The 26,131-nt window shown below is 41.9% G+C and overlaps 3 protein-coding genes across 5 annotated transcripts in view; 1 reads left to right on the forward strand and 2 right to left on the reverse strand.

Moving 5' to 3' along the window:
• Positions 1–4,958, forward strand: part of LOC128454268 (guanine nucleotide-binding protein G(olf) subunit alpha) — a 45,525-nt gene extending 40,567 nt beyond the window's left edge. For all 3 annotated transcript variants that reach the window (XM_053437622.1, XM_053437623.1, XM_053437624.1), the window contains 5 exons: positions 429–487; positions 969–1,089; positions 1,285–1,415; positions 1,498–1,565; positions 2,393–4,958. In XM_053437622.1, coding sequence (XP_053293597.1) covers positions 429–487; positions 969–1,089; positions 1,285–1,415; positions 1,498–1,565; positions 2,393–2,539 — 526 coding nt within the window. In that variant the 3' untranslated portion in view covers positions 2,540–4,958. The remainder of the gene's footprint in view (positions 1–428; positions 488–968; positions 1,090–1,284; positions 1,416–1,497; positions 1,566–2,392) is intronic.
• A 1,518-nt stretch (positions 4,959–6,476) lies between these two features.
• On the reverse strand, positions 6,477–15,204 carry mppe1 (metallophosphoesterase 1). The gene is made up of 9 exons (XM_053437640.1): positions 14,630–15,204; positions 14,402–14,510; positions 13,144–13,247; positions 11,508–11,588; positions 10,816–10,924; positions 10,535–10,615; positions 8,615–8,737; positions 8,237–8,377; positions 6,477–7,259 (listed from the first exon to the last, which is right to left on the reverse strand). Exons 1-9 carry the CDS (start codon positions 14,881–14,883, stop codon positions 7,074–7,076), a joined length of 1,188 nt encoding a protein of 395 aa, XP_053293615.1. The 5' UTR covers positions 14,884–15,204; the 3' UTR covers positions 6,477–7,073.
• Positions 15,205–17,611: 2,407 nt separating this feature from the next.
• LOC128454297 (cathepsin Z) lies at positions 17,612–21,885 on the reverse strand. Its single transcript, XM_053437660.1, has 6 exons — positions 21,737–21,885; positions 20,262–20,425; positions 19,981–20,160; positions 19,712–19,862; positions 18,570–18,735; positions 17,612–18,356 (listed from the first exon to the last, which is right to left on the reverse strand). The coding sequence occupies exons 1-6, from the start codon at positions 21,865–21,867 to the stop codon at positions 18,243–18,245; spliced, it is 906 nt and encodes a 301-aa protein (XP_053293635.1). The 5' UTR covers positions 21,868–21,885; the 3' UTR covers positions 17,612–18,242.
• Positions 21,886–26,131: the final 4,246 nt, after the last annotated feature.

Genomic DNA, 26,131 nt, shown 5'->3' on the forward strand with positions numbered 1-26,131 from the left:
ACGACTTCCTTTTGGGCGAGCGCTCTACGTCGTTCAGCTGTGATGACTCCCAAACATCCAGCCAGGGTCACGCAGGGTACCGGGTCCGTGCGGATAAAGCCGTTCTTTATATTATTTATTCATTCATTTATTATTCATGTTCCCCCCGACTGGTCCCATTAAGATCCAGAATCTCTTTTTCTCCAACTAGACCTGAGGTCAGGAGCCGATTCAGCTCCGGACAGAAAACAGATGTTTTTGTGGCGATCTAAATCAAAACGTATATTTATACCAACAGTCATAACAATCCCCCCCCCTCCAACGACGACAGTACAACGTGTACCTGGCGTCCTCAGGCCCGTCCCAGTGGAGATGTGAACTGTGTGACCACAAGAGGGCAGTGTAAGGTGTGTTGTTGTGTCTGACCCAGTATTCTGTCTCCTTCGCAGCATGTTCGATGTTGGGGGCCAGAGAGATGAGAGGAGGAAATGGATCCAGTGCTTTAACGGTGAGACTTCTCACACTTTGTCCTTCTTCTCCTCTTTCTTCAAACAGCCACAGTGTTCCTCATCAACCTGAGACACCTCCTCCAGTCACGTCAAACCTCAGCATCACTTCACCTCTTACCTCTTAGATGTTAAAGAGCCGCCCTCGAATATTTAGGAGCAGATGTTGTTTCATCGGTCACATTTGATGTGGTTAGTTATGGGTTAACATTGTAATTCAGGAATCCTTTGAAGACTTAAATGTGATAATTACCCTGTCGACATCACCTACAAGGAATGCATCCATCTATACTTGACAGTGATTGGTTTGTTGATGAGCGTACGTCGGCCTGTTGTCACTTCGGCAGATTGTCTTTAACGTATGATCGTAGAAATTGAATTGTTAATATTGGTGCCGCTGTAATATCAGTACGGTAGCTATATTGTAACACTACCGGTATCACTAACTCCACCAACCCCTGATTCCCTGTCCTCTCCCTGCAGACGTCACTGCTATCATCTTCGTGGTGGCCAGCAGCAGCTACAACATGGTAATAAGGGAAGACAATAACACCAACAGGCTACGGGAAGCCCTGGACCTCTTCCGCAGTATTTGGAACAACAGGTGAGACAGAAACGTGTGTGAAATCTGAGCCCAGGAGGTAATTTTACGTCCATGAGAACTTCTGCTGTGTCATTTCTACTGTGACTCACTCTACTGTCTTACGTGTGTAAATACTCACAGCTGTTTCTTTAACATCACAGCCCTGTGCATGCACTGCTAATATACTGTAATGATTTTTGTGTCCTTGTTTTTCAGATGGTTACGCACTATATCGGTCATATTATTCCTGAACAAGCAGGACATGCTGGCTGAGAAAGTATTAGCTGGAAAATCCAAAATTGAAGACTACTTCCCTGAATATGCTCGCTACACCATACCAAATGAAGGTTGGTGTCCCCGTGTCCTCGCCCTCTTCCTACAGCTTGACTCTTAGAATCTGTGTTGACTGTCAACATGTCGTTCTTTCAGCAACTCCTGAACCTGGTGAGGACCCGAGAGTGACAAGAGCAAAGTTCTTCATCCGAGACGAGTTTCTTGTAAGTGCCTCGCCGTGTGTCAGGAGCGTTTTTGAATTGGAGGTGAAGACGATGACTGTTCAGACGTGAGCTGCCTCGTCCCGTTTAATTTCTGTTTTCTGCCCGGCGTCGCTGGATTGAAGCCAAACACAAATACCACCTGCGTGATTTATGTAGAACTTGATGAACCACTTCTTTGACGCTGTGGCCTTCTCTCACCAGAGCTGCTTTCAGACATGCACGGGACTCTGCAGCTCCTCCGTTTTTACGTGCATGTGTGAAGGCAAATGTCAGAGTGAGAAGCTCCGCAGTTTCTATAGGTTTTTATCCATTTGGCCTCTAAGTATAACATCCGTAGAAAACCAGGAGAAGTCGATGTGTGAACACAGCAGGGGATCCTCCACTGGATTCACTGTGAGCCACAGTTGAACAAAAATAAAATAAAATCTGAAAAAGTGGTGTCACACACGTAGAAGACACTGATGTAAACATGATCACGTGATCTCCGCAGCTTAGTTAATACGTCACTTCCTGCCTCTGTCTGCTGCACAACGCTGCTCCTGGTCTGTAGTTCACTGCTCACTGCTACTAAACCAACTGTTTTATAGTGAGCTGTGTAAGTACGACTCTATGTCTCTATTAGAGGGAGAGAAGTGAATAAGAGCCTCGTTGGAGGAGCTTGAGCTCATCACCTGCTCTTATCACAGATTAAATGACGTTCGTCTGATCTCTCTTGTCTCTCTCTTGTCTCTCTCTCTCTCTCTCTCTCTCTCTCTCTCTCTCTCTCTCTCTCTCTCTCTCTCTCTCTCTCTCTCTCTCTCTCTCTCTCTCTCTCTCTCCCTCCTCAGCGGATCAGCACTGCGAGCGGCGACGGCAGACACTACTGCTACCCCCACTTCACCTGTGCCGTGGACACAGAGAACATCCGGCGGGTGTTCAACGACTGCCGGGACATCATCCAGAGAATGCACCTGCGGCAGTACGAACTCTTGTGATGGGAGACCGCCTCCGTCAGCCTTCTGTGTTTTTCTCCACCATTGTGCATCCTTGACGAACCTTTCCTCCTCCTCCTGCTCCTCCTCCTCCTCCTCCTCACCCTGAACCTTCACCCTTCCTCCACCCCCAAAGAAACCCTCAACACCCCCCCTGACCACCCCTCTTGTCGAGGACTATGAAGTACTACTGAAGTGTGTCAAATACTCTTCCTCTTCTTAACTTCTTAGCTTTTTGTACTTCTTCTTTTTTTGGTTTTGTTTTTCTCTGGGACTGATTTATCCCCATTTCACCGATGTAAAAGGAAGGTTGGGGAACAAAGTTGTTGTGTGCCGCTTCTTTTTTCTTTCTTTTTCTTTTACTTGTTCCTTTTTAAATGCCTTGATTTTTTGTCATTCCACTAAGCCTTGGGCTACCTCCTTTTTTTTTGTTTGTTTCTTTCTCCCCCCCCCTTTGTGTTCTTCTGTTTTTTTTTGGCTTTGTCATTGAACCTGGACTGGTGGGTGTGGAAACATAAAACACACCTACAGGACCTCAGTGTAGAGGCAGTGTGTGAGTGTGTGTGTGTGTGTGTGTGTGATGAAGAGTAGGAGGAATGCCATGTGAGTGAGCGCATGTACGTGTGTTTGTGTTCGTTTGTCACCTGCTGGATAAAGCCGGCATCACCACCATGACCTTTGCCCCCCTTTAATTAATTTTTTTTAAAATTTCTTTTACCCCGTCGTCCCCTCCGACCTGCGTCTTCTCTCCGCGTGGAAGTCGACTGGACGCTGGCGAACCCGGAGCGGACGAGGGGAGGGCGGCGGGCGCAGAGTGGATGAAGAGATAAATGCACTTTGCATCAGGTTCCTTAATAACTTTTTGTTTTGGTTTTTGTTTTTGTTCTTGTTGTTGTTGTTTTTTCTCCAGAGGAAGCATACACACAATGTAGCATCACAATATTTATTACCCTGTCACGATGTTAGCTTGCCGAGCTGCAGGGTGGACCGAGCGGCCGAGAGACACGTGGAGCGAGAGATTAATACGACAGAAATATACGACAGCGGCGACGCAACGAAGGATTTCAATGAAGGAAAAGGGGACTGAGCTCTGTGCACCTTAGCCCTGCTGCCTCCACGGACTCGGACCTGCCTCCTTTTTCCACACAAACCATCCTTTTAGCGTAGAGATACTGATGGGAGGGGAGGGCGGGTGGGCGGGCTGGGGGGGACGGGAGAGATAAAATGTATTGTTTTTTCTTTTCATTTCTTTCTTTGGTTTTGTTTTTTGTTAACTTGTACACTGTGCAAGGTTGAATTATCCTGTACAGACTGTAAAATGTAATATTATTTTGTACAACTTAATTGAAAGAAAAACAAATCTACTTGTAGATCTTTGTGCCTTGATTATGGCTGTACCTGTAAATGAGCTCAGATGTAAGTATGTTTTCGACTGCGCTGTACAGCTTGATGTCAAACTCTATCGGCAGCGGAAGACTGCGGGTAGGGGACTTTCTCTGTAGAGTTTAGTTTTTTCTGGTTTATAAAAAAAGGAAATGCTGTTTAGTAAAAAATAAAAAATAGGGAAAAAATCCTAAAAACCTGTATACATTATGCAAATTAACCACTTACCTGCAGTGAAGACCAGATGTTGCAGCGCCATGCCTTTTCTTTGTTTCTCTTTTCTTTTAATTGATTTTTCTTTTAATCCTCCTTTTTCTTTTTGTTTTATTGGAAATTCTTTGGTTGTTATTTCTTTTTTTTTGAATTTCACAGCTTTAAACAAACATTGGAAATCCATTGAAAGTGTCCAAATTGCAACCTGGTGTTGTTTTAATAGGAACCAACGTTTTTTCGATATGAAGTGTGTCTGAGATCTGTACTGATGTGCGTGCCTGTGCGCATGTGTACATAAAACAAACATAGACTCACAGACGCATTGTGTGTATGCGTGTGTGTGTGCGCGTGTGTATGCGAGGGCGAGTGTGCGTTGTGTGTAAAATTTTATAAATGTATGTACATGTAAATTTATAGGTCTATATAAATATATATGTACAATTATACATGTTTAATTATGTGTGTGCCTAGGTGTACATACCTATGTATGTATACGGTAAATATGTATACATACACACATAGGAAAGCATGTTTAGAATGGAGATGAATAAATGAGAGCGTGCAATATTAGTAATTCTTTGGTCCTTTGGAGCCATACCCGATGGCACAGGCACTATGAATGTGTGAGCAGCACCCAACAAGACAAGCTCTTCTCCTTGTACAAACAGCATCAGCCTTTTCTTCTGCTACAGTACACGTCTATCCCCAAACGAGAGTGAACTGACTGGAGGTGCAAAAACCTTTGTTTGGCCTGGGAGGATGATTAAATGACATTTTTATTTTCTTTAAATAAAGAGGCACATTAGAGGACTTTGCTTTATTTCCACCTTGGTGTCCAGTTGTGTCCAGATTTGTTGCAGATGAGCTGGTTTGTTTCTGTTTTATTTTGTTCATTTTAAGATTGTAACTTTGGTTCTCACGCACATATACAGTACATTCAGCTGCAGGTTCATTAGAAAATTACTATTGTTCAGTTGAAACTGTTGATTTACATGTACAATCATTCTGGAGGATTTAGTTTGTGCTGCTGTTTACAAAGACAGGTATTTATATTATTTAGCACATGATACTGATTGAAGTTCATTCTCCAGAATGATTTTACATCTGAATTAACATCAACAAAAAACAACATTACAACCTTCAGGAAAGTTCTTTTTAATGCATAAGATTCAGAGTTTATTGTGTTTCAAATTGGATTAGCATTGAGTGTTAGCATTTAGCTAAACAAGTGTTTTCATATGGAATGTGCTTCTCAGGTTCAAGGTGTTTTGAGTCACACTGTTAATAACACGAGTTTTCAGAGCTTTATTAACTTATTCAAAGTACAAACAGTTAAAGATTAAAGTTCCATATATCAAAATATATCAAAATAAAAAGAATAAATCAACTTAAACTGAACTATAACAAAATTCAACAAACTGTCAGCTGAAGGAAAAACACAGAAAACAAAAACTTGCATTGAATAATTTGTTTGCATAAATCTGTAAAACATTAGATTTCTTACTCATTATTATAAATAATCCATTATAAGTCTAAATACAATGAGTCAATCACCTGTGCAGGTTTATGGTTAATTAGTTAGAACCTTTAAATAGACAGACATTGTTTTTGTACAAAAAAGGGTTTATAATAAATTATATTAAATAGTTAATATATTTTATATAACAGTAATTTTATATGAGATGTAATTTCATATAACTATGTGTGTATATATATATATATATAAAGCAGCCTTTTCTGAAAATGGATTGAGAGTAAAAATAGAGCTGAAGCAATTTCTTTTTCTTTTATAAATGATTAAGTCGACCAGCATCATTTATTTCTTAACATATTTTGCTCAATTATTAAACAAATGCTTCTTAGCTTCTTTAATATTGGGAATTTATTTTTTCATCATTTTAAATGAAGCGTCATTAACTACCATAGACTTCATAATAAGGTTAGTAAAGAAATTAACTAATCTAATTTTGAATCATAATGATGGTGGAAAAATCTTAGAAAAATCCAACATTGCCACAAAGCAGCTTATTAAATATCATAATAGACAATTAGATATTAAAGTAAGAGCTGTCACAGAATAAACAGTTCATTAACTGTCTGATAGATTTATTTCAACTCAGATCTTGACACATTCCAATTATAATCTTATAACAGAGTGTGTGAGTCGGATATTTTTATACTGACATTTGATTTCAGGTGATTTTGTAAAAACTAAGAATTTGAGTTGAGTCACTTTAATTTAATGACCTTAATTCCATCTGTTCTAAAAGTATCAAGCTTTTGACGAAATGTTTCAGCCAAAGTGTTTAAGGATGTTTCTCATATGTACACGACATGAAACTCCTTTAGATTCAGATTTATTTATTCACAGTTAATCAGAAACGCTTCAACAGCTTTGGCAAAAAATCCTCACAAACATTTGGCACAGAGATTCCTAAATTAAATATATCCAGATATGCATCATAAAAACACGAGGAGATGATGTGGAGGACGACGGAGACAGTGTTTCACAGCAGGTCACAGTGAGGGAGACGAACTACCAACACACGTTAACACCTTCCATCAGAGCAGCGACGTGAGAATTTACACATGATGTGGATCGATTTGTTTTCCTTCATTTTTTTTCAATACTTGATTCAAACAGCAGAACTTCACCCGTCTGGTCCTTCATCAAACTCCTCAGGATTTGTAATCACAAGAAAAATCATCACCGGTGATACCAAGAATAAACTCTGAGTCCCTTTTAAAGACATTTAAAATATAGATTCAAGTCCTTCACAGTGCCGCTAGACATTTGGACAAATCGAGGTTGATGCTGATGATGAGTTTTGGCCCCGTTCACAGGAGGAAAGTCACATTGTTGCGGATCTTCACTTAAAGTGTGTGCAGGTGAAACTTCATGGCTGTGTCCTGCAGCGTGGTGCATCCTGGGTAACGCGGTTCACAGAGACTTGTGCTTCCCCAGCAGGAAGAGGCTGAGGCACTGCAGCAGGCCCTTCATCCACAGGCAGTGGGCCAGGAAGAGAAGCAGCATGCAGGCGCCGGCCGAGCAGTACACGCTGATCACCGTGCTCTCCTCCGGCAGGAAACACTTGGACAGAGCGTAACTGCCCGGTGACACCGACGCCTGGGGAGAGGGAGATGGAGGGGAGGCAATATTCACTATAACATCACAGAACTGACTCATAATCTGAACCTACTGCGTTCAAAGTGTCTCAGTTTGGTTTTAGACTGAGATAAAAATTCATTATTAGCAGGCTGATAAACACAGTTCTATTCATTGTTGTTTCATATTTGTTTTGTTATCTGTTTTGGAGTCAGCATGAAAGCTGTGGTAAGATATTCATCAAACAATCAATCATTTAACAAATCAATCAATAGACCAATCAATTAACCACAGGAAAACCAAAAAAATCTATAATATAATGCTGCAGCCACTTGGGGGCAGCAGAAACACAAAGCATTGATAAATCATCACCTCGTACTTGTGAGAAAAAGCTGCTTATTTAAACACAGACAGTAATATCTGTAATCTAATTCAATATAATTGCAAATTTTGGCTCTTTAGCTGTTTAATGATTCACTATGTTCACTAGTGGTTATTAGTTTTAGTATTTAGTTTCATCACAAAGACACAACTTCCTTTCATGTTGTTATAAAGTTATTGAATGAATAAGAAATAAATAAAATGTGTTATTATTATTATAGACTTTTTTCATTCCATATTTTCTTTATTTATTAGAATCACTACTTATAACTTGCATTATTATTTATGACTAAGTAAGCCATTCATCTACTTGTTTTTATGGTTTTCACAAACAGAAACAAACACGTGTAAAAGGAGACAAATACACACAAGAGAATGATAATTCACTCAACTACACAATATTTCTTTACGCTCATTGTGTTTATAAAGTGTTGAGTAGATAGATTTTCTTTTATTTGCTGTAAAGAATTGCTTTTTGATATAAAATCTACTTTTGCAAACAAACGGTAAAATTCTAAATCGCGCGCACATTAGTTTCAGCATCAAGTCCTCAGGGTCATTTCATGTTCTGTGTATTGTTGGTGTTGTTGTTTGTGTGTTTGTTGTTTGTTTCTCACCAGGATGAAGCTGGGGTTGTTCCTGTTCCTCCAGCTGAAGGACGGCACGCTGACTTCTGGGTACTTGTTGTCGTGGAGAACCTCGCATCCGCTGTGGGTGTGTCCGCTGAGGATGAGGCGTGGCTTGAACCACTGCAGCAGCTGTGGAGAGAGAGAGACCAGCATCAGGACCACAGAGCGGTTGCTGCTGCTTTACATCATCACTTTCATCCTCGCCACCATCTGCTGCTTCTGCCAGCGACGCTCTGTGCAGCAGCGGGTCAATGTCACTGCGCCTCAACTGGAGGAGTGCGGCTCAGAACGTATCTGAGCTCTGACAGAAACCCAGCAGAGGCGCTGGGATGTGATGGGATGTGATGGGACTGCAGAGCAACTCACCCTGTGCGAGGCCTCCTTCGACAGCACGTCGTACTTCTCTCGGAACAGCAGGTGGCGCTCTGCGGACGGTGCAGCGTCCTGTCCCGTGCAGGCGGCGTCGCTCACCCTGAACAGGGGATAGTGCTGCAGAGCAGAACACAGTCATTCAGCTCGTAGGAACGTTTTGTCTTCTTTTAAATATGTTTGGATGCAGTGTTTGAATAAAGAGTAACATTTTATAATATTATAGAAAAACCTGCAGCGATGAACAAGGTGACAAATTACACAAAATATAATAAACTCTAGTGTTGAAACAGTCGATCCGTTTAAACTGTCCTTAGGGCTTTTCACAGCTGTCTTACATATTAAAGAGAAAATGATTAAAAACTTTAAAAAATAACTAATTAAACACTGAACTAAAAAAGTTTTCAGGCTGATAAACTGATGTTCTCACAAGTTCTGTTATATAATCACATCTGTATTGTTTTCTGTATAGCAGCTTTATGAATTTACTGTACATACAACTTTATTAAAAGTTGATGTTTGTGGATGCCTCACAACATTAAATGGAAATGTTTAAAATGCATTATTTCATACGCATTTCTCCCAAATTCAGTTTGACATTCTTATTTTTAGAAACTAAAACTAAAATTCTGTGGGTTTAATGAAAGTTTGTTGATGATATGTTTGCTTTATTTAATAAATGTCTTAAGGCTCTAACTAATAATGACGTATTTGAAGTTGTGAGTAATTTTCATCCGCTTGACAAGTGTGTAGGAAAAACACAGGTTTGAATCCCTGCAGCCTGTCGACAGCGGGCTTATTAAAGATGCAGCGCTGTGAGGTGTCGTTTGATGAAGGTCTGTGACTGAAGTGATGGATCTGATGTGAACTCGCTGCTGACACAATGTGGGAGTTCAAACTCGTCTCTCTTTTATCTGAAGAACAGTTGGAAATTCTCACGTTAACTCAGAGTCAGAGTCAAACTGCAGAACCTCAGCTTTTAGTTTGAGGAATCAGTCACATTTTGAATTAATAACCTGAAACCTCAGCTGTTGTAACTGTCGTCAGGTCATCAAGTAAAGAAATGATGGCAATAAATAACGTGTTAGTTTCAGTGCACATGTTGGTATGTTTCCTATTATACAGTTTAACATTTGTCAGAATGATAAAAACTAAAAGATTAGGCTGTTTTTTTTTGTGATTTTGAATTTTCGAACTTTATTGAACCTCCTCAGATTTTACTTCAGGTGGTAACAACCAACAGAATCGACAAATCATGTTTAGATTTCCACACCAAATACACACCAAACAACCACAAAATGACAGAATGGGAAAAAACAGAGACACAACATGACCACGAAAACACATGAAATAGACAACGAGACACAAAAATGACCAAAACAGGTAAGAAGAATGATGAAAAACACACAAAACAAACACAAAGAGACACAAAAATGACCAAAAGCAGATGGACAATGACCAGAGAGGCACAAAACAAGCACAAAATAATAACAATAAGATAGAAAACAAATACAAAGAGACACATAACAAGACTCACAGTGACACACACGAACAAATAGAAAAAGCAAATGATCGCAGACGAAAAAGCAACACCACAGAGACATGAAACAAGAGACGACAGAAAGACAGAGAAGAAACACAAAGAGTCACAGAGACGGAGAAGGACCAGAGGGACGGATTAACCCGATTTAAAAACGAGGAATTAAATGAATTCTTTGCTAAGATGCGTTTCTTAACCACTTTCTCCCAACAGGGAAATGTAACTGATGACAGGGGCTTTGAAATGAGACTGAGAAGAGACTGAATCCAGAGCTTTTCAAGAGAGTGTCGGTGCAGATGCATGAGACGTGAGGAGATCTCGAGGTTTTTCCAGGCGGTTCAGAGCCAGAACCTGCAGGGAGCCCACGTGTGTTTTACCTGTAGCATGACGGGGGACGTGGGGGGATAGAGCTGCGAACCTTCACATCCGTCTGTCACTCCGCCGCCGGGCTGCGAGCTCTGCGGAGGAGACGACACAAATAATTCATCCACTTGAAACACCAGCCCACGTTTTGTTATATTTCACATCTCGCGGCTGTGAGCGCGGATCTGTGGCAGAGAGCGAGAGGAGCAATCAGCACGTGGACACCCTGGATGTGTCGGTGGCTGAGGTGCGTTGTTCTCCTCTCAGTGTGAAAGTGCGAGGCGCCTCCTCCCACCTGCAGAGAACAGTTGAGGTCCCTGGAGAGTTTGATCAGCTCCTTCTCCACCGACTGGCAGATGGGACAGCCGTCACCGTGCAGGGCCACGCTGTTCACCAGCAGGAAGCTGAAGGGGGGGGAGATGCGTCAGGACTTGATATATAAGGTTTTCATGAGGTTCTCACTGAGCTGTCCTCATCAAATCTCTCTGATTCCTCCGGCAATAGCTGTCAATTTATTCTATGCATATCTTATATTCATATTATCATACATATTGTACTTAGTCTTTTGTTCTTTGCTCTATGTGCCATGCCCTTGACGAGCTGCTCAATTAAATTTGTCTCTCATGTGAGAATTATTTAATCTTGTTTACAAAAATATAAACCAGGGGAAATAGACCTAATCTTATTCAATATTTGAAACAAGTTTTTTTTTCTATTTGTAACAACAACAACAAATATAAACACAAATAAAGCGTGATAAGAAAGAGATTTGTGCAGATCTTCCAATGTGTGCAACATTCCCTCTGTGTGAAAAGGGCTGTGATTGGTTCATTGTGTCTATTTGACTGGACAGAAAAATATTTGTGGACAATGTCTGTCGTGTTATATAAAAATGCGTCATTTTTTTTGCCACAGACTGACTCGGGGGATCAAACCTGTGACCTGTGGGCCTCCCGAGTCACATGGCTGCGTGCACCTGTCACTCACTTCACTCCCCTCTTGGTGACGATCCTGGTGGACGAGGCGTTGAAGACCTTCTCGAAGCGCTGCAGCTTGAACCAGTCCATCCTGCAGGAGACACACGAGCAGCGTCACTAACCTGCTGCTCAGCCGCGGCTCTTACGTAAGAGTCCGACTTCCTGCTGCGGCAGCGGACCAATCAGAGACCTCGGCCCCCCGCTGTGAATCACAGGCCTCAGATTCTAGACTGTGGGATGGTTGTTATGTTTTCACTGCTGATTCCACTGAGAATCTAACAAGAACAGTCTCCTACAGAAACAGTGTTACAGGCCGGGGGGGGGGGGGGGGGGGGGGGGGTGAACACAATGAACACAACATCTTAACGCAATGTGACACAAAAACACCACAGACAGGCTCAGAAATTACTATAACATCGATAAAATAAAGCCACTGTGATGATATCTAATAAAAACTATGAGATCTACACACATGTTCAAATATAAATATGTTACGTACAAAAATAACTAAAAACATATTTACTGCTTTTATTGTCTTACTTAAATTTACATTTCTACAATGTATTGTTTCATTTCTATGTACTTTAGTTACGTCTTTACTGCAAAATTAAATTATCTTTAGTAAATTAAAAAGTTTATTTGTTGGGGAACTATTTTCTCCCTTGAGTATTAGACTTTAATTAAAGATGGACGACATGACTGCTCCCTAAAGGTGATCCAGATCTATAGGAGCCCCCTGGTGGCTGGCTGCAGTACAGGTTTTAACCCCCTGTATGCTCCGTGTTAGTGGATGGGACATGAGGGCAAAGTGAAAGTCACCATTACATGTTGAATACATTTTCCTCAAAGATGGATTCAGCCATTTTAGGTTGTTCTCATCTCACTGATGTATGTCCCGGTCAATGTTTAATGCCATAGAAACTTGGTGAAACTACATGATTGACAGCTGAGACTGACTCGTGATTGGTCGAGCTAGTGTATTGGCGTGACCTTGATACTGCTGCCCCGCCCACTTAAGGCTATTGCACAAACTCTGACTCCAGATGAAGTCTTTGCAACAAGATGGAGACGATTACATAACCGGGATATTTTTGGCTTCATTTCTGGAGAGTGGGAGGAAGTGGAGACGTGTCGTCCATCTTTGTTCACAGTCTAAGGTTTATACCAGTAAATGGAAATAAACTTAGGTTTTCCCCAATCGTTGCTTTTTAACTTCTACAAATTCCTACCCCCACTTCAGAGGACGTGACGTCAGCGTGTCCCTGACAATTAGACATAAAAACATCAAACATTTCTCAAGGGCTCTGCAGTGTGGACTGGGTCCTTTCAGTCTCCTGCTTCTTTTTTGCTGCTGTATCAACGTGCCGCTTTTATTGACATTCCCTTGGCAGCCGATAAACCGACTCGTCTCATTACAAAACCTCTTCAGATCAAAGTGAAGCTCGAACAGACGACTTTCGTCAGATATTTCCGGAACTGGGGCAGCGAACAACAGGAATTAAAAAAACAACACGGCGCTGAGGTGTTTTACTGAGTGACGTGCAGAGAAACCAGAGTCCTTTGTGCCACATGTGTCTCCTGAATACCAGAGCAGAGGTGGAACGACAGAAACAATAACACAATAAAGCTGCACAGCTCGTTCTTACTCATAATGGAACCCGATGTCGTGGTTCCCAACGAGTACAACCAGTTCTGTGTCAGTGGAGTGTCTGAACATCCTGTGGAAGCGGCGCACGTCGTCCTCCCAGTGCTGCGGAGACACAACACAAACAGCCGCTGAGGCAGGTTTCACTGTGCGTCTTCGACAAGAAGAAGACGAAGAAGAAGACGAAGAAGAAGAGAAGAAGAAAGGTCCCCTGGGAAGCTCATGAGCGTTAATGGGGTCTCTGAGGGCCAGGCTGTCGCCCTCTGTGGGTGACTGAGCCGCTCCGCTTTGATTCAGGCTCCAGATTCAATTTGGCACCTGCAGGGGCCGGGGCGGCACACGGAGGACCTTTAATTACATCAGGGCTCTGGGGTGTACATGGTGTTTTCCATACAGACGCGACTAAATGGGCCACTGATGCTGCTCTTAATTAGCCCCGAATTGACAACTGAGCATTTAAATAATCAATTCAATGTTTAAGATGTTAATTAAGCAAATGTGCCGAGTATTAGCCCCTCAAAGGTGAAGATTTGCTTCTGTTTCTTTGTTGCGTCTCATAATAAATTGAATTACTTTGCATGCTGCACAATTACCATTAATTAAAGACGAATTTCCGATGAAACAAGTCATCGTCTTGTTATTTTTCTGGTTCGTGGAGCAAACAACAAATCGATGAATCCACACGAAATCATCAGGATGAGACCAGCGACTGGTTTGCCGCTCTAATTTCATCATTTTCTTTTCTCAGCCGACTGAAAAGGATTCGAGCGTCGCTGAATACAAATCAGAGGAGATGTGAAAAATGGATGAACGAGCGAACACAGTGGATCAGAGGAGATTTAACTCTGCCAGATCTCTGTGCTGCTCTGGCACTTCACCACTTTCCCCCCTTTTTTCTTGACTCGATGTGGTTCTCTTGTCAGTCCAGTCATGGATGCTGTGAGAGAGTTCCCAGGGGGATGGGGGGGGGGGGATTCTTTCGTGAAGCAGGGATGGATGTGCAGGAGCATGGAGGACAGAGAGGCTGCAGGTTTCTGCTGCTGCTGCTGTTGTTGTTGTTTTCTGATGTTTCCCCACAAATCCTGCAGCCTCCCGGGCCTGGTTGGTAAAGGATGATGAGGATGATGATGATGATGATGGTGGTGATGATGAGGAGGAGAAGGAGGAGAGCACTGGCATCTCTTCTGCATCCTCACGACAGACAAAGCAAAAAAAGGGTGAAAGGGGGGGGGGGGGGGGGGGAGTGGAAGGGACGTTACCTGCTGGGAGCTCCACTTGCCCTCGTCGAAGATGTCCCCCAGGATGAACACTATCTCGGGCCTGAGCAGCCACAGAGCGGTTTGGAACGCTCGCTCCATCTGCCATTCCCTGCGCGTTTGGATACATGGATTATTGTGTTTTGTTGTGGTTTACGCATCACTCCTGCTGGGGTGGACGGATGATGGATGACCGATGGAGGATGGATGAAGGCTGGATGGAGACTTTACCTCCTCAGCTTGTCGAACCAGTGTCCCCCCACGGCTCCCAGGAGGTGGGTGTCCGACAGCACCATGGCGCGCACCGCCGCCGAATCCACCGGGCGGCCGTCGATGCCCTCCCCGGCCCGCACCTGGCTGCTCCTCGGCCAGGCGCACTGCAGGATGGCGGGGAAGTAGATGAGATACTCGCAGAAGAGGAAAGAGCCGCAGACCCCGAGGATCAGCAGCGCGGCGACCGTCCACCTGACGCTGAACCGCGGCATGTCTCTGTCACTGGGCGCTGGAGGAGCCCTGCACTGGCGCACTGGAGGCGATGGAGCGGTCCATGAGGCATCTTCACCTCCTCAGGACCCCGGAGCGGCTCAGGGCTGCGGCCGGGAGATGCTCATGGCAGGTCCCGGCTCTGAAGAGGAGAGAGAAGACCCAGAGAAACCGAACGTGAGGCTGGGGACGAGAGAATAATCCTGCGTGTCTGATCCGAGCTGCAGCCTCCAGCCTCTGGTCGACTCTGATCTGCAGCTAGAGCATCTCTGCTCCTCAAAGTCAAGCTGGAAATAACACGTCCCCTGACCGGGTTTTCAAAATAAAACAGCACAGAGCCCTCAGTGTGCGTGACAGGGAGGAGGGACCAGTGATAAAAACACATTGTTCTTTAAAGGTATTCTTTACCTTCCTGGTACTTACTTCCCTGTAACTAAATTCCTACAATGAATATGCTATTATACTCTTATTTATTATAAATAAATTATGATGATCTTTCTGTTTGCCTTTGATTAAACCCTATAACTAATATCTTCACGTTTCTATTTAATTTATTCTTTATTCTTATTTAACTCTTTGACTTCTTTTTAAATGCTTCTCTTTTTTGTCGTCTTGTGTTGCTTTTACAAACTAGTCAATCAATCAATCAAATTTTATTTGTATAGCCCATATTCACAAATCACAATTCGTCTCATAGGGCTTAAACAGTCAACATGATTTCTATTTTTTACATAAAGCTCTTTGAGCAGCCTTGTTTTTGAAATGCACTTAACTTAAATCTCGATCTTGTAGATGTTTGACACATGACAAATGATTTTAAATGATTATCAGGATTAGTAACTAACTGATCAACTGGTTATTTGATTCATTTTAAGAATTGTTTCATCTATGATCTACTTGTGCTGTAAAATAGCTTGATCTTAAAAAAACACCCTGTTTTATAAGATTTCCATATTATGTAAACGTCTTAATCTGCACAGTTACCAACTAAACCTTTCATATAATATAATGTACGTAAAAATATGACTCTTCTTGCAGTTGAGTAGAAGTAAAAGGAACTTACTGCAGTACTAAGCACCTTATATTTGTAGTAAACAGTTAGTAGATGAGTAACTACCCAAACTGGGCTCTAAAGCTTCTCTTAATGCTCACACGATTATTATAAGATGATAAATTAGGTTTAAATGGTTTTTAGATTTATTTTTCTGTGGCATTTACCAGTTTGGTGAAACAATTAAAATAATTTACCCCTTTGAGCCTCAAACAAATTGTTTAAATCACCAGGAAGTGTATGCTCCTTTGGTTACAGCTTTTTCGAAAAATCTTACTTTGAAAAATACCAATAGTCTGATAAATGTAGAGGAGCAAAAACTACAAAAGTAAATAAAAGTATAAAGAAGCCGGGAATGGAAATTGAAGTACAAGTACCTCCGAATTGTACCTTCAATTTCAACTTGAAACTTCCTGTGTTTTTCTTGCTCACATTCGCTAGCTTGACTACACGTTGTCTTATTTTGTCTGAGCAGGTGGTGGAGAGGGGGGGGGGGGGGGGCATGATGGAGAAGGCACTAAAAACACTCGGAGTGAAACTTATTCAAAAAAAGAATCCAGGTAATCAACGTGTAAAGGAGTTAAGTTCTCTGGTGATAAATCTGATCAGTGAACGTGGCAGCAATCCACACAAACACCCACATACCGACAGAGGGACTGGAGCCAACAGCTACAGGACAAATGTGATGAAGTGATTGAGAGCAGAGATCCAATCACCTCCAGCAGGAGTGAAGCCCTTTGTCACCTCAGAAACCAGCGAGGAGTTTCAGGCACATTCCAATCGTGGCTCTGGAAGGTTGAGTTACCTGCTGAACTAGTTGGTTTGCTGCAGGTCAGCCCAAGCATGCAAAGAGGAGCTAATTACACCCTTTGAGTCGCTTCCTCATTCTGACCTTGGACATAACTTGTTTCTTCAGCAGCAGCAGCAAGAGGAGGAGGAGGAGGAGGAGGAGGAGGAGGAGGAGGAGGAGGGCCTCAGCTGCAGGTTTGTGACTCAGGCAGCAACAGTGAAAAGTGAAGAGATGCACAGAGCAGCAGCAGCACAGAGCGACACTGACGCAGGACATGATGATGATGAGCAGAGGAAGGAATGTCACTTGTCAAACACGGGAATGTTTTCTGCCTCATGAATGAACATTCCAGTCTCTAGACGAAATGTGGAGACGGAAGCTCGGCTCTCACTCAGATGTGAAGCCTCGTTTGTCTCCATTCAAGGCTTTTGTCTGTTTTGGACGATTTTTTATTTAAACTGGACTTAAATTTAGATGAACAGATTCCTTGTGCAGCCTTGGCTCAAGGAGAGGGATTCAGCAAACAAGTTGAATTCTAATTTGAAAGACAGTTACGATCTTTTATGTTACAAATCCTGCTTTTATTCACAGTCAGCATCAGGAAGGGTTGAACCTCCTACAGGGTAAAACCCCTGGGGCTGGCTTTTATTATTTATTTCCTCAAGCAACCAGGAAGCAACCAGAGCCTCAGAGGACTCGATTAGTCAGTTAACAGAAAATATACAATCTTTATAATTCATATATAAGTTTAATTTGATTGAAATCTTTTTATTTACTCCCCCCCCTGATTTATATTATATAAACTTTCTGAAAATTTAATAAATGACGACTTTATAAAAAGAATTCCCTTCAGGTCTTAAAACTAGAAAACACACAAACATTCTAGTGATGGAGTTTCATCATTTATTAATTCACATTTTCAGTAGTTGGATTTAAATACAATGAGTCTAGATAAACTAGAATCAGTCAAGTAAAACCACCACAGAGGGTGAAGTGTCTCAACTCTGCAGAAAACACTGATTCGGTCATTTCCTTCACAAATGAAGGCGACAAAGTTCCAACTTCCATGTGACACATTTACATATGAAGAGAAACCAAAGTGCAGCAGGCGGCTGCTCAGTGTGTAGTGTTGTGTGATATGATTGTGTGATTCTGACGATGCTGAGAACAGAGTTAAGTTTTAAGCTTCTTTTTTTCTCTCAAAGCTGTCAACGGCTGTTTCACCACAGGTGAATTTCAATGAGCTCGGAGAAGCTCCTGTGGAAATGTGATGATAATGGAGCTGGAGTGAGTCATTTCAAGCTGAAAGCTGCAGGTTCGTGCACAGATCCTGTCTGAATGGGGTTCAGCTCTAAATTAAGATTCATTACATTTAATAAAACGTGAAATAACAATTTCCCCCAAAAGCTTGCAGCAAAAAACCCACAAATTAACATATTTCCTACATTATTTTAATATTCTGTCGTAATTTCCATGAACCAAACAAGACAAAACTAGAGTTCATCAGTGTATCTTAGTGTCTATGTAACAATGGGATCTCCATAAACACAGTGTTTCTCAATACCCAGGTTGAACCAGTTGCCTTTTCCTCCTTTATAGGAGCTGGTGACGATTCTCGCCCAGCCGCGTTCACCCTGAAAACAAAAAACACAGGACGTTACTCACTCTGTGAGCAAGACGCCGAAATGTCAGTGGAAAATTATACATTTTAAAGAACTGAATGTTCAATTTGAGTGAAACCCTGTGACAGAAAGAAGTGAGGGAGGGAGCAGCGTGTCTGCAGGGTGTGGTGCAGAGAGAGAGAGATAGAGAGAGACAGAGAGAGACAGAGAGAGAGAGAGACCTACCCAAAACTCTCCCCAGGAGTTCCTGACGATCCAGTACTCGGCCCCCTCCTCCGACACCCCCCAACCCGCCACCGACACGATGTGATTCGGCAGCGACAGCGGGTGAAACTCTGAGAAAACCCCCCCAGAGTAACTCTCCAGGCCGCCGGTGGCCATCAGGGCACAACTGAAACACACAGAGGGGAGACATATTTATCTTCTCAGTCAAATGTCATGAGAGCATTTCTATATTTATCAAATAGGAATCACAAATGAGCCGTGAAACTAATATTTGTGCAGTGACTTAAATGCGCATCCTGCCGTGTGGGAACCTGGAGATTTGAAGCTGCATCAGATGTTCACAAAATCACCTCTTTACTCTGAATAACTAACTGTTTGTGCACATATTTCTTTAGACGTTATTTGTTATTTTCTTTCCAAACCATTCACATGCACAAAAACCTGAATTTCTAATTTTTTATCCTGTTTTAGGATCATACACTTTTAATGACGACCACAGACTGTTTCTAAAAATAGTTGATGACACGTCTCCACTCCCTTCACTGGATACAGGAGCCACCATCTTGTGCCTTTGACATCACTGGAGCCAGAGTCTGAGAGGGAGGGTATCGAGGTCGGTCAAAACACTCTCAGCTGTCAATCATGACGTTTAACTCTTTTTTATTTAAACCAAACTTATCAGAAACATTAAACAAACGAGATGGGATTTACCAACTACACCCAAACCAGCCACTAGAGGGCGGTATAGATAGTTTGCCTTTATGGTTTGCCTTCACTTTTGGGGAGCTGATATTTATACATAGTGTATGGTTACCACTGTTTTAATCTTGCATGCCTGTAGGTATCGGAAAAGCAAACTGAAGATATTTCTATGTATGAAGAATTAAAAAATCTTGTTTATGATCAATTTCAACACATTCAGGGACCAAATTCAAATTAAATCCATAATTTTCATACGCTCAGTGCTGTAATTTGTTCTTAAACAGGTTTTAATATAATGTATGAACTAATAGAAAGTTGAGTATGATTTAGAATCTGCTCTGTGAAAAGTTCCATCTGAATCTCATCCTCCCCACGGAGCAGGTGGGTGGACGGATGAGTGAAAGAGACGGAGGAGAGGACGTCAGTGGGACTTCAACTACCTGATGGGCCCGTTTTTGTAGAGTTCTGCTTTCATCTTGTCTCTTCCAGAAACGTTTCCGTAGTCTCCCACCTTCCACAGAGTGTAGTTCTTCACCACGGCGCACGACTCAAAGAAGGAGCAGGTCCCACACTGGTTGAACAGCTCACACTCTGTCCACATCAGAGACAAAAGGATTCTTTATCATGCAGGGCTTTTTAATCAATCAATCTTTGAATGATGGCTGTCGTCCTGCAGTCCACAGGATTACACTCCCTTATTCATGCTTACTTTGGTTTTTGGCTTGGTAGTTGTTGCAGGTTTCATCCGGGATGCCTTGCTCGTGGGCGTATGCGTAGACTCCGAGGTGATCTCCTCCGAAGCAAGAGCCCGCCCCCCCGCAGTCGATCACATTCTGGACGGACAGGTACGCCGACGGCCACGCCCCTCCTCGCTTGATGTTGATACGGTCTTGGACAAAAGAAAATACCAAATATTACCAAGAGGAAATATCATCTACTCTATATATCCTTCTTAACTTGTCTCCTCCCTCCCTCTGGGGTCATAGTTACCAGCTAATGCACTGGTGGCTCCCATGGCCCAGCAGGAGCCACAGTACTGTGGGATGTGCTGGTTCCTGGTGGTGCTCACATAGTTCTTTCCCTGGATGTTCCTCCAGTCACACGACGGAGGAAGGTCCGACACCTTCAGGTACTCATGAGGCCGGGCCTGGGTCCTGAAATGACAGAGGGATACAACTTATATCTGGTTGTTGTAATACAGGTTGTATAAAGGTAATGAAGGTAATGAGGGTAATGAAGGCAGCCAGATGGTTTCACTTTTGGAATATTTAGATCTCGTCTAAACGCTGTGTGGTTCATGTTTTGGTTCAGAGAGCCACTGGGTCCAAAGAAAGATGAGACCAAATTATAAATCTCTAATATTTCCACATAAACTTGTAAATAATCAGGATTCAGACACAACTGAAAACACAGTAAGATGTGTCAAGTAAATAGAAAATATTTAATATTCTGCACAATTTCTACATTGTAAATCAAACTTCAGCAAAAGTAGACAGACCAACCATTTGTATAAAAGGTCAGATTTCCTTAAGCGTATTGAACCATCATTGAACCATGTTATAAATAAATCTATAAGACCCCATGCCACAAGACTAGAAAATCTACTTCATAACAGATGTAGAATTAGCTAGATAGAGAACAGAAGAACGGTCTAAAGAGACGTTTCCACATGTCTGGTTTCCCGTCTCTGATTTGTCTCTCATCCTCTGAGACAACTTCTCTTAAACAAGAGCTTTCTATTGACAGGGATGTTGCTGCACAAGTTTTGTATCTTTTTCAAGATAATGATGAAGTGAGTGTAAGATAACAAAAAGGACTTTAAGTGGTCGGGGGTGTCAGACCTTTGGACCCCACACTGTGTACAAGTCATACATAAAACAACAGGAAAACAAAGAGCTGTTATATATGTTTTCATAGTAACGTATGACAACAGATGAATTACTGAATGGGCCAAACTCTAAGCAAAGTTATATAGATACAAGTTATATTCTTATTATACTGTTTATATGCTGCACCTCATTGATTAAAGACACAAGAGAGAAACTCAACATGACGACAAAGAGAATAAAAAAGAAGAGATGCAAAGTTACTACAACATTTTGAGTCTGTCTGAGTAAGTGGGTCCTGTGTAGGAGCCGAGGGGACGTTTAACCAGTCTTAGACCCAATGGTGTCTCATAGTCCCTCCATTGGAAGAACATCGTCCCATAAATCAATATTATTCTTTGTTATTTATCTTTATTTCTATCTCAATAAGCTTTGCACTTTCTCTCGGACTTTTTACACTCTGGTTTTTAAGGATTTAATGTTATCTCCATCTTCCTTCTACTACATGAGTGTTAATGTCAGTAAGTAAGTAGCATCTTGATAACAGCTGCCCGGAAGTAGTTCGCTCGGAGGTAAACAACAACAAACCGGGGCCGTCGCACCGGTTCCCAGTGAAATGTGGCCTCGCTGGTCTCTCACCTGACGGATCGTGGTCTGTGGTCCCTGATGGGTTTGTAACAAGGTTCAGATTCAAGTGTGAAGCCGCTGATGAGAAGCGAACACGAAGCTAAACAACAGAGAAGCAGCAGCGGAGCGTCGGACGACGCCATGTTGGCTCTAATCTTCCTCTGACGCAGCCTGACGCTGCCTGACGCATACTCACAGTTACACGCACATGGCTCCCTCTGGCGGTCAGAGCGGGCATTGCACCCTAAACTGAGCAGCACAGTAACAGAAACATGATGGAGATCTATCTATCTATCTATCTATCTATCTATCTATCTATCTATCTATCTATCTATCTATCTATCTATCTATCTATCTTTCTATCTATCTATCTATCTATCTATCTATCTATCTGTCTGTCTGTCTATCTATCTATCTATCTATCTATCTATCTATCTATCTATCTATCTATCTTTCTATCTATCTATCTTTCTATCTATCTATCTATCTATCTATCTATCTATCTATCTATCTATCTATCTATCTATCTATCTATCTATCTATCTATCTATCTATCTATCTATCTATCTATCTATCTATCAGCTTGTAGGTTTAAGGTATGACTATGGGTGAAATAGAAATAAAAGATAGACACAAACATAGTTAAGTTAAACATAAAATAAATATAATAATACGACCATTGTGTACACGGACGTACCTGGAAAACAAATTAAAAGCTAAACAAAAAATAGTCACTTATACATAAAATAATTGCGCAAAAGGTGAAAATAAAAGAGATATCAAATGTACTTTTTCTTCATCTTCAACATTGTAACTTGAATTGCTTTAATAACAGTTAACTGCTGCTGCTCTTAATATTTCATACTTATATTCACATGAGTTCCCCTTTCCCCTGCTGATGTTTTCCTGAACTGTGATCAATACATAAACGTCCTCTGAATAAAACCAGGTGTTAGAGAAGAGTTGATGTTGCCGCCTCAGCAGGAAACTTTCAAATAACACAATCAGTTACAATCACATTACACCTAATGCAGTGTGTGGCGATTGGTGGGGTCATCATCGGGTTCTCGCTCTTAGCAGGGTTCTTATCCAGCATCGCAGGGCGAGGCTCCGCTGCAGTCAAGGTCTGTGTCTGTGCTTTTAATGATTAAACTAGAATCACATTAGAGATGCATTAGAACCCTAATGAACCCTCAGCAGGAACACAAGATAAATCACTCACCAGTCGCTTGTTGTGGAGTCCATCTTCAGTTTGTGGTCTTTCAACCTGACGAATGATGCTGAGCAGCTCAAATCAAAGAGGAAAGTATGTACTCATGTTAGTGTAAACTTTAAAAATGGATATTGATTATTTATTAATCTTATTATATCTCAAAATATGAATTGTGTTTCTTCTTGCTGAGTGTTTCTTTGTGCTTATTCAAGACGGCAAAAATGTTTATTGTCCCAGTACAATTTCTTAAAAAATTAAATGAATAAGAATTTCACTGTGTTGTTGCCTTTTTTTATTACAAAAGTAAAAGCATAAACCACCTGATGTGAGTTTACACCAGTGCTTTGCTTTTGCTGTGACACGCAGCCGAAAGTAGAGCAAAGGCCTTGGAGGTAAAGTTGGTCCCATAATAAAACAACCAGCACTTTGTCACAGAGTAAATCCTGAATCATGACTATGAGCATCAGATAATTATGATTTACGTGACCTCGAGGATCATAAGGTTGAATGTTCCCAGAAGGGGTCGCTAACCTCCGATAAATTATTTCCTCGTCTCGTATAAAACCTGAAGCGATTGGATCTGACCCTAGATGAAAAGTTAAGATAACAACAAGCGTCTCTGATTCTGGGCCGAAATAGTCGTCGACCTCTGACTGAACATCATTAACTTAAACTGGGACGCACTCAGCATTCCTCCTCGTCCAGTCACTTATGTTGTGTTTTCTCTGAGAGCAGACGCCTCCTTCTCCCTCTGAGACGTCCATTGTGTCCTGCAACACAGAGGCCGTTGTCTGCCGCAGCCCCAGAGCATCGACGGCCCGCTGACCTTTGACCCCTGAGGTCCTCATTGTTGTTGTGTTAAAAGCTAAACTCTCTCCGCTGCTCCGGGACGTCTTCGGAGGCACAGACTGTCCTCGGCGATGCTCCAGTCCCTCAGTCTGAGTGCTGCGAGTCTCCCAGGGCGTAATGCAGCGTTAGACTCAACTCAGGGGTAATTCAAGACGTTCTGTCAACATATCAGTTCTTTATGATCGGGAACGACATCCTGGGTTTGTTGTGCATTAACACGAGCGTCTTCCTGCCTTTCCGACTCTGAGATGATAGAAGCCCTGATGACACCAGCGCAGTCGTCAGTTAATGAACGCCATTACCCTGCATCACTCTGCAGCGATAACCGTCCAGACCGATAACCAGACTATCTGTCATCCGTCCATTTGTCTGGTCGCCGTTAGAGTCAGACTTCAGATCTGCTGAATTAGCAAAATGCTCTTTGCAATTAATATGAAAAGGTTTTCAAGTGGCGACAATTGGAGAATTAGTACTAATAGTACGGCTTAAATATAATTTATTTGTATAGCGCCACCCAGAGGCCGACATTCATTGTAACGCCATCATCAAGTGAAAATGTGACTTTATTCTTTACTTAAAAACTGAAGGTATTCTCTTTCGCCTCAGATGTAATTAGTGTAATGGAAAATTTCGCTGATAAATGTCTTACTATTGTGAAGAATGTCTTATTACTGTTTTGACTGTTTTCTGTCCACCTCCTGTTGACCCTTATTTGTGCAACTGTGTGCTGGCTTTGGTTCCTGTTTCTATGACAGTGCCAGACAGCAGACGGTTTGTGTCTGCTGTCTGTTTTGTATCACATTGTATGAAAACCTTCCTTTTTAACTTCACGTGGTTGCACTCTGAGCCATGATGCTGACTGTGTCAACCTCTGCAGAGCGAGTAATTAAACCTCCAAAGACAACTCCGGTCTGAGAGATTCATAATTTCAAATCTCATGATAAATTTCCACGACATTAGCAAACCAACTTATTCGCTTGTGAGCATTTTTATTTGTATCCAACCTCACTTGACACTGTTAGAATAAATATGACAGAATAAACTGACAGGACGTTAATTCACACGTGTAAAAAATATGCAACTAAAATCTGGAGTTTCCAGGTTTTCACACAACAACACAGACGTGTTCTGCATCCGTCTGAATTCCTGAAGAGACGATTCGCCCGCAGCCCGCAGCAAAAAGCCCACTTAAGCTGCAGCACCTTTAAAGTGCATGGAAAGTGCATCCATGTAAATATTGAACACACACTCACACACACAAACACAAACACACACGTACAGAGAGTGTTTGGATCAATACTGAAGCATTCCGGACGTTAATCTCATTAGGGCCCGAGCACCGAATGGTGAGAGGCCCTATTGAATCTGTAAGGATTTTTATTATTATTATTATTATTAGGGCCCGAGCACCGAATGGTGAGAGGCCCTATTGAATCTGTAAGGATTTTTATTATTATTATTATTAGGGCCCGAGCACCGAAATCGGTGGGAGGCCCTATTGAAATTGAAATGATTATTATTATTATTATTATTATTATTTTTCTTAGCTTAAATGAATTGGCTTTTTGAGGGCTTTAATGTGCTCAAAAAGTTGTAGGAGTTTGCAGTAAATTCGAAGGCGGCGAAAATTTACGTATTCTGGAGTATTTTGAAAAGGGCATGGCAAAATGGCTCAAGAGCGCCACCTACGGAAAAGCCCCTCATTTAGCATTCACCGATCCTCAAAAAAAACAAAGACTATTGTGTATCATGACTAGATGCACAAAAAAGTCCATCAGTGCATTATGAATAACGCAACAGGAAGCCCGCCAGTTTGACTTTAGTGGCCATTTTGGTCATATTCCATATTTTTTCTTTGATGTACTTGTCGTACAGCTTTCATCAGATCAACTTCAAATTTAGACGATCGTCATCACAACAAATTGGAGATCTAAAGTTATTGAAGGATTACGTTTTAGCAAAACCGTCTGACCGTGGTGTGGCGTTAAAGTTTGATGAAACGCCATCAAAACACAAGCTTCCATATTTCAGACATAGTTTGTCCAATTGAGTCCAAACTAGACACATACGACAAGATTCGCGACCAGAAGACATCACTGCAGAAATTGTGACTTACAATCACAGCGCCCCCTGGTGGCAACAGGAAATGTCTTGTTTTTACGACGTGTTATGTTTTTATTTACTACTCGGAGAGCTTTCATCAGATCAACTTAAAAATTAGATGAGACTCTACAAAACAAGATGAAGATCTAAAGTTATCAATATTTAAACTTTTCATCATACCGTGTGACCGTGGTGAGGTCTCAAAGTTCGACTAAACGCCAATATAAGCGAGCTTCTGTAAC

This window comes from Pleuronectes platessa, chromosome 13, assembly GCF_947347685.1.
Source record: "Pleuronectes platessa chromosome 13, fPlePla1.1, whole genome shotgun sequence".
NCBI classification, from domain to species: domain Eukaryota; kingdom Metazoa; phylum Chordata; class Actinopteri; order Pleuronectiformes; family Pleuronectidae; genus Pleuronectes; species Pleuronectes platessa.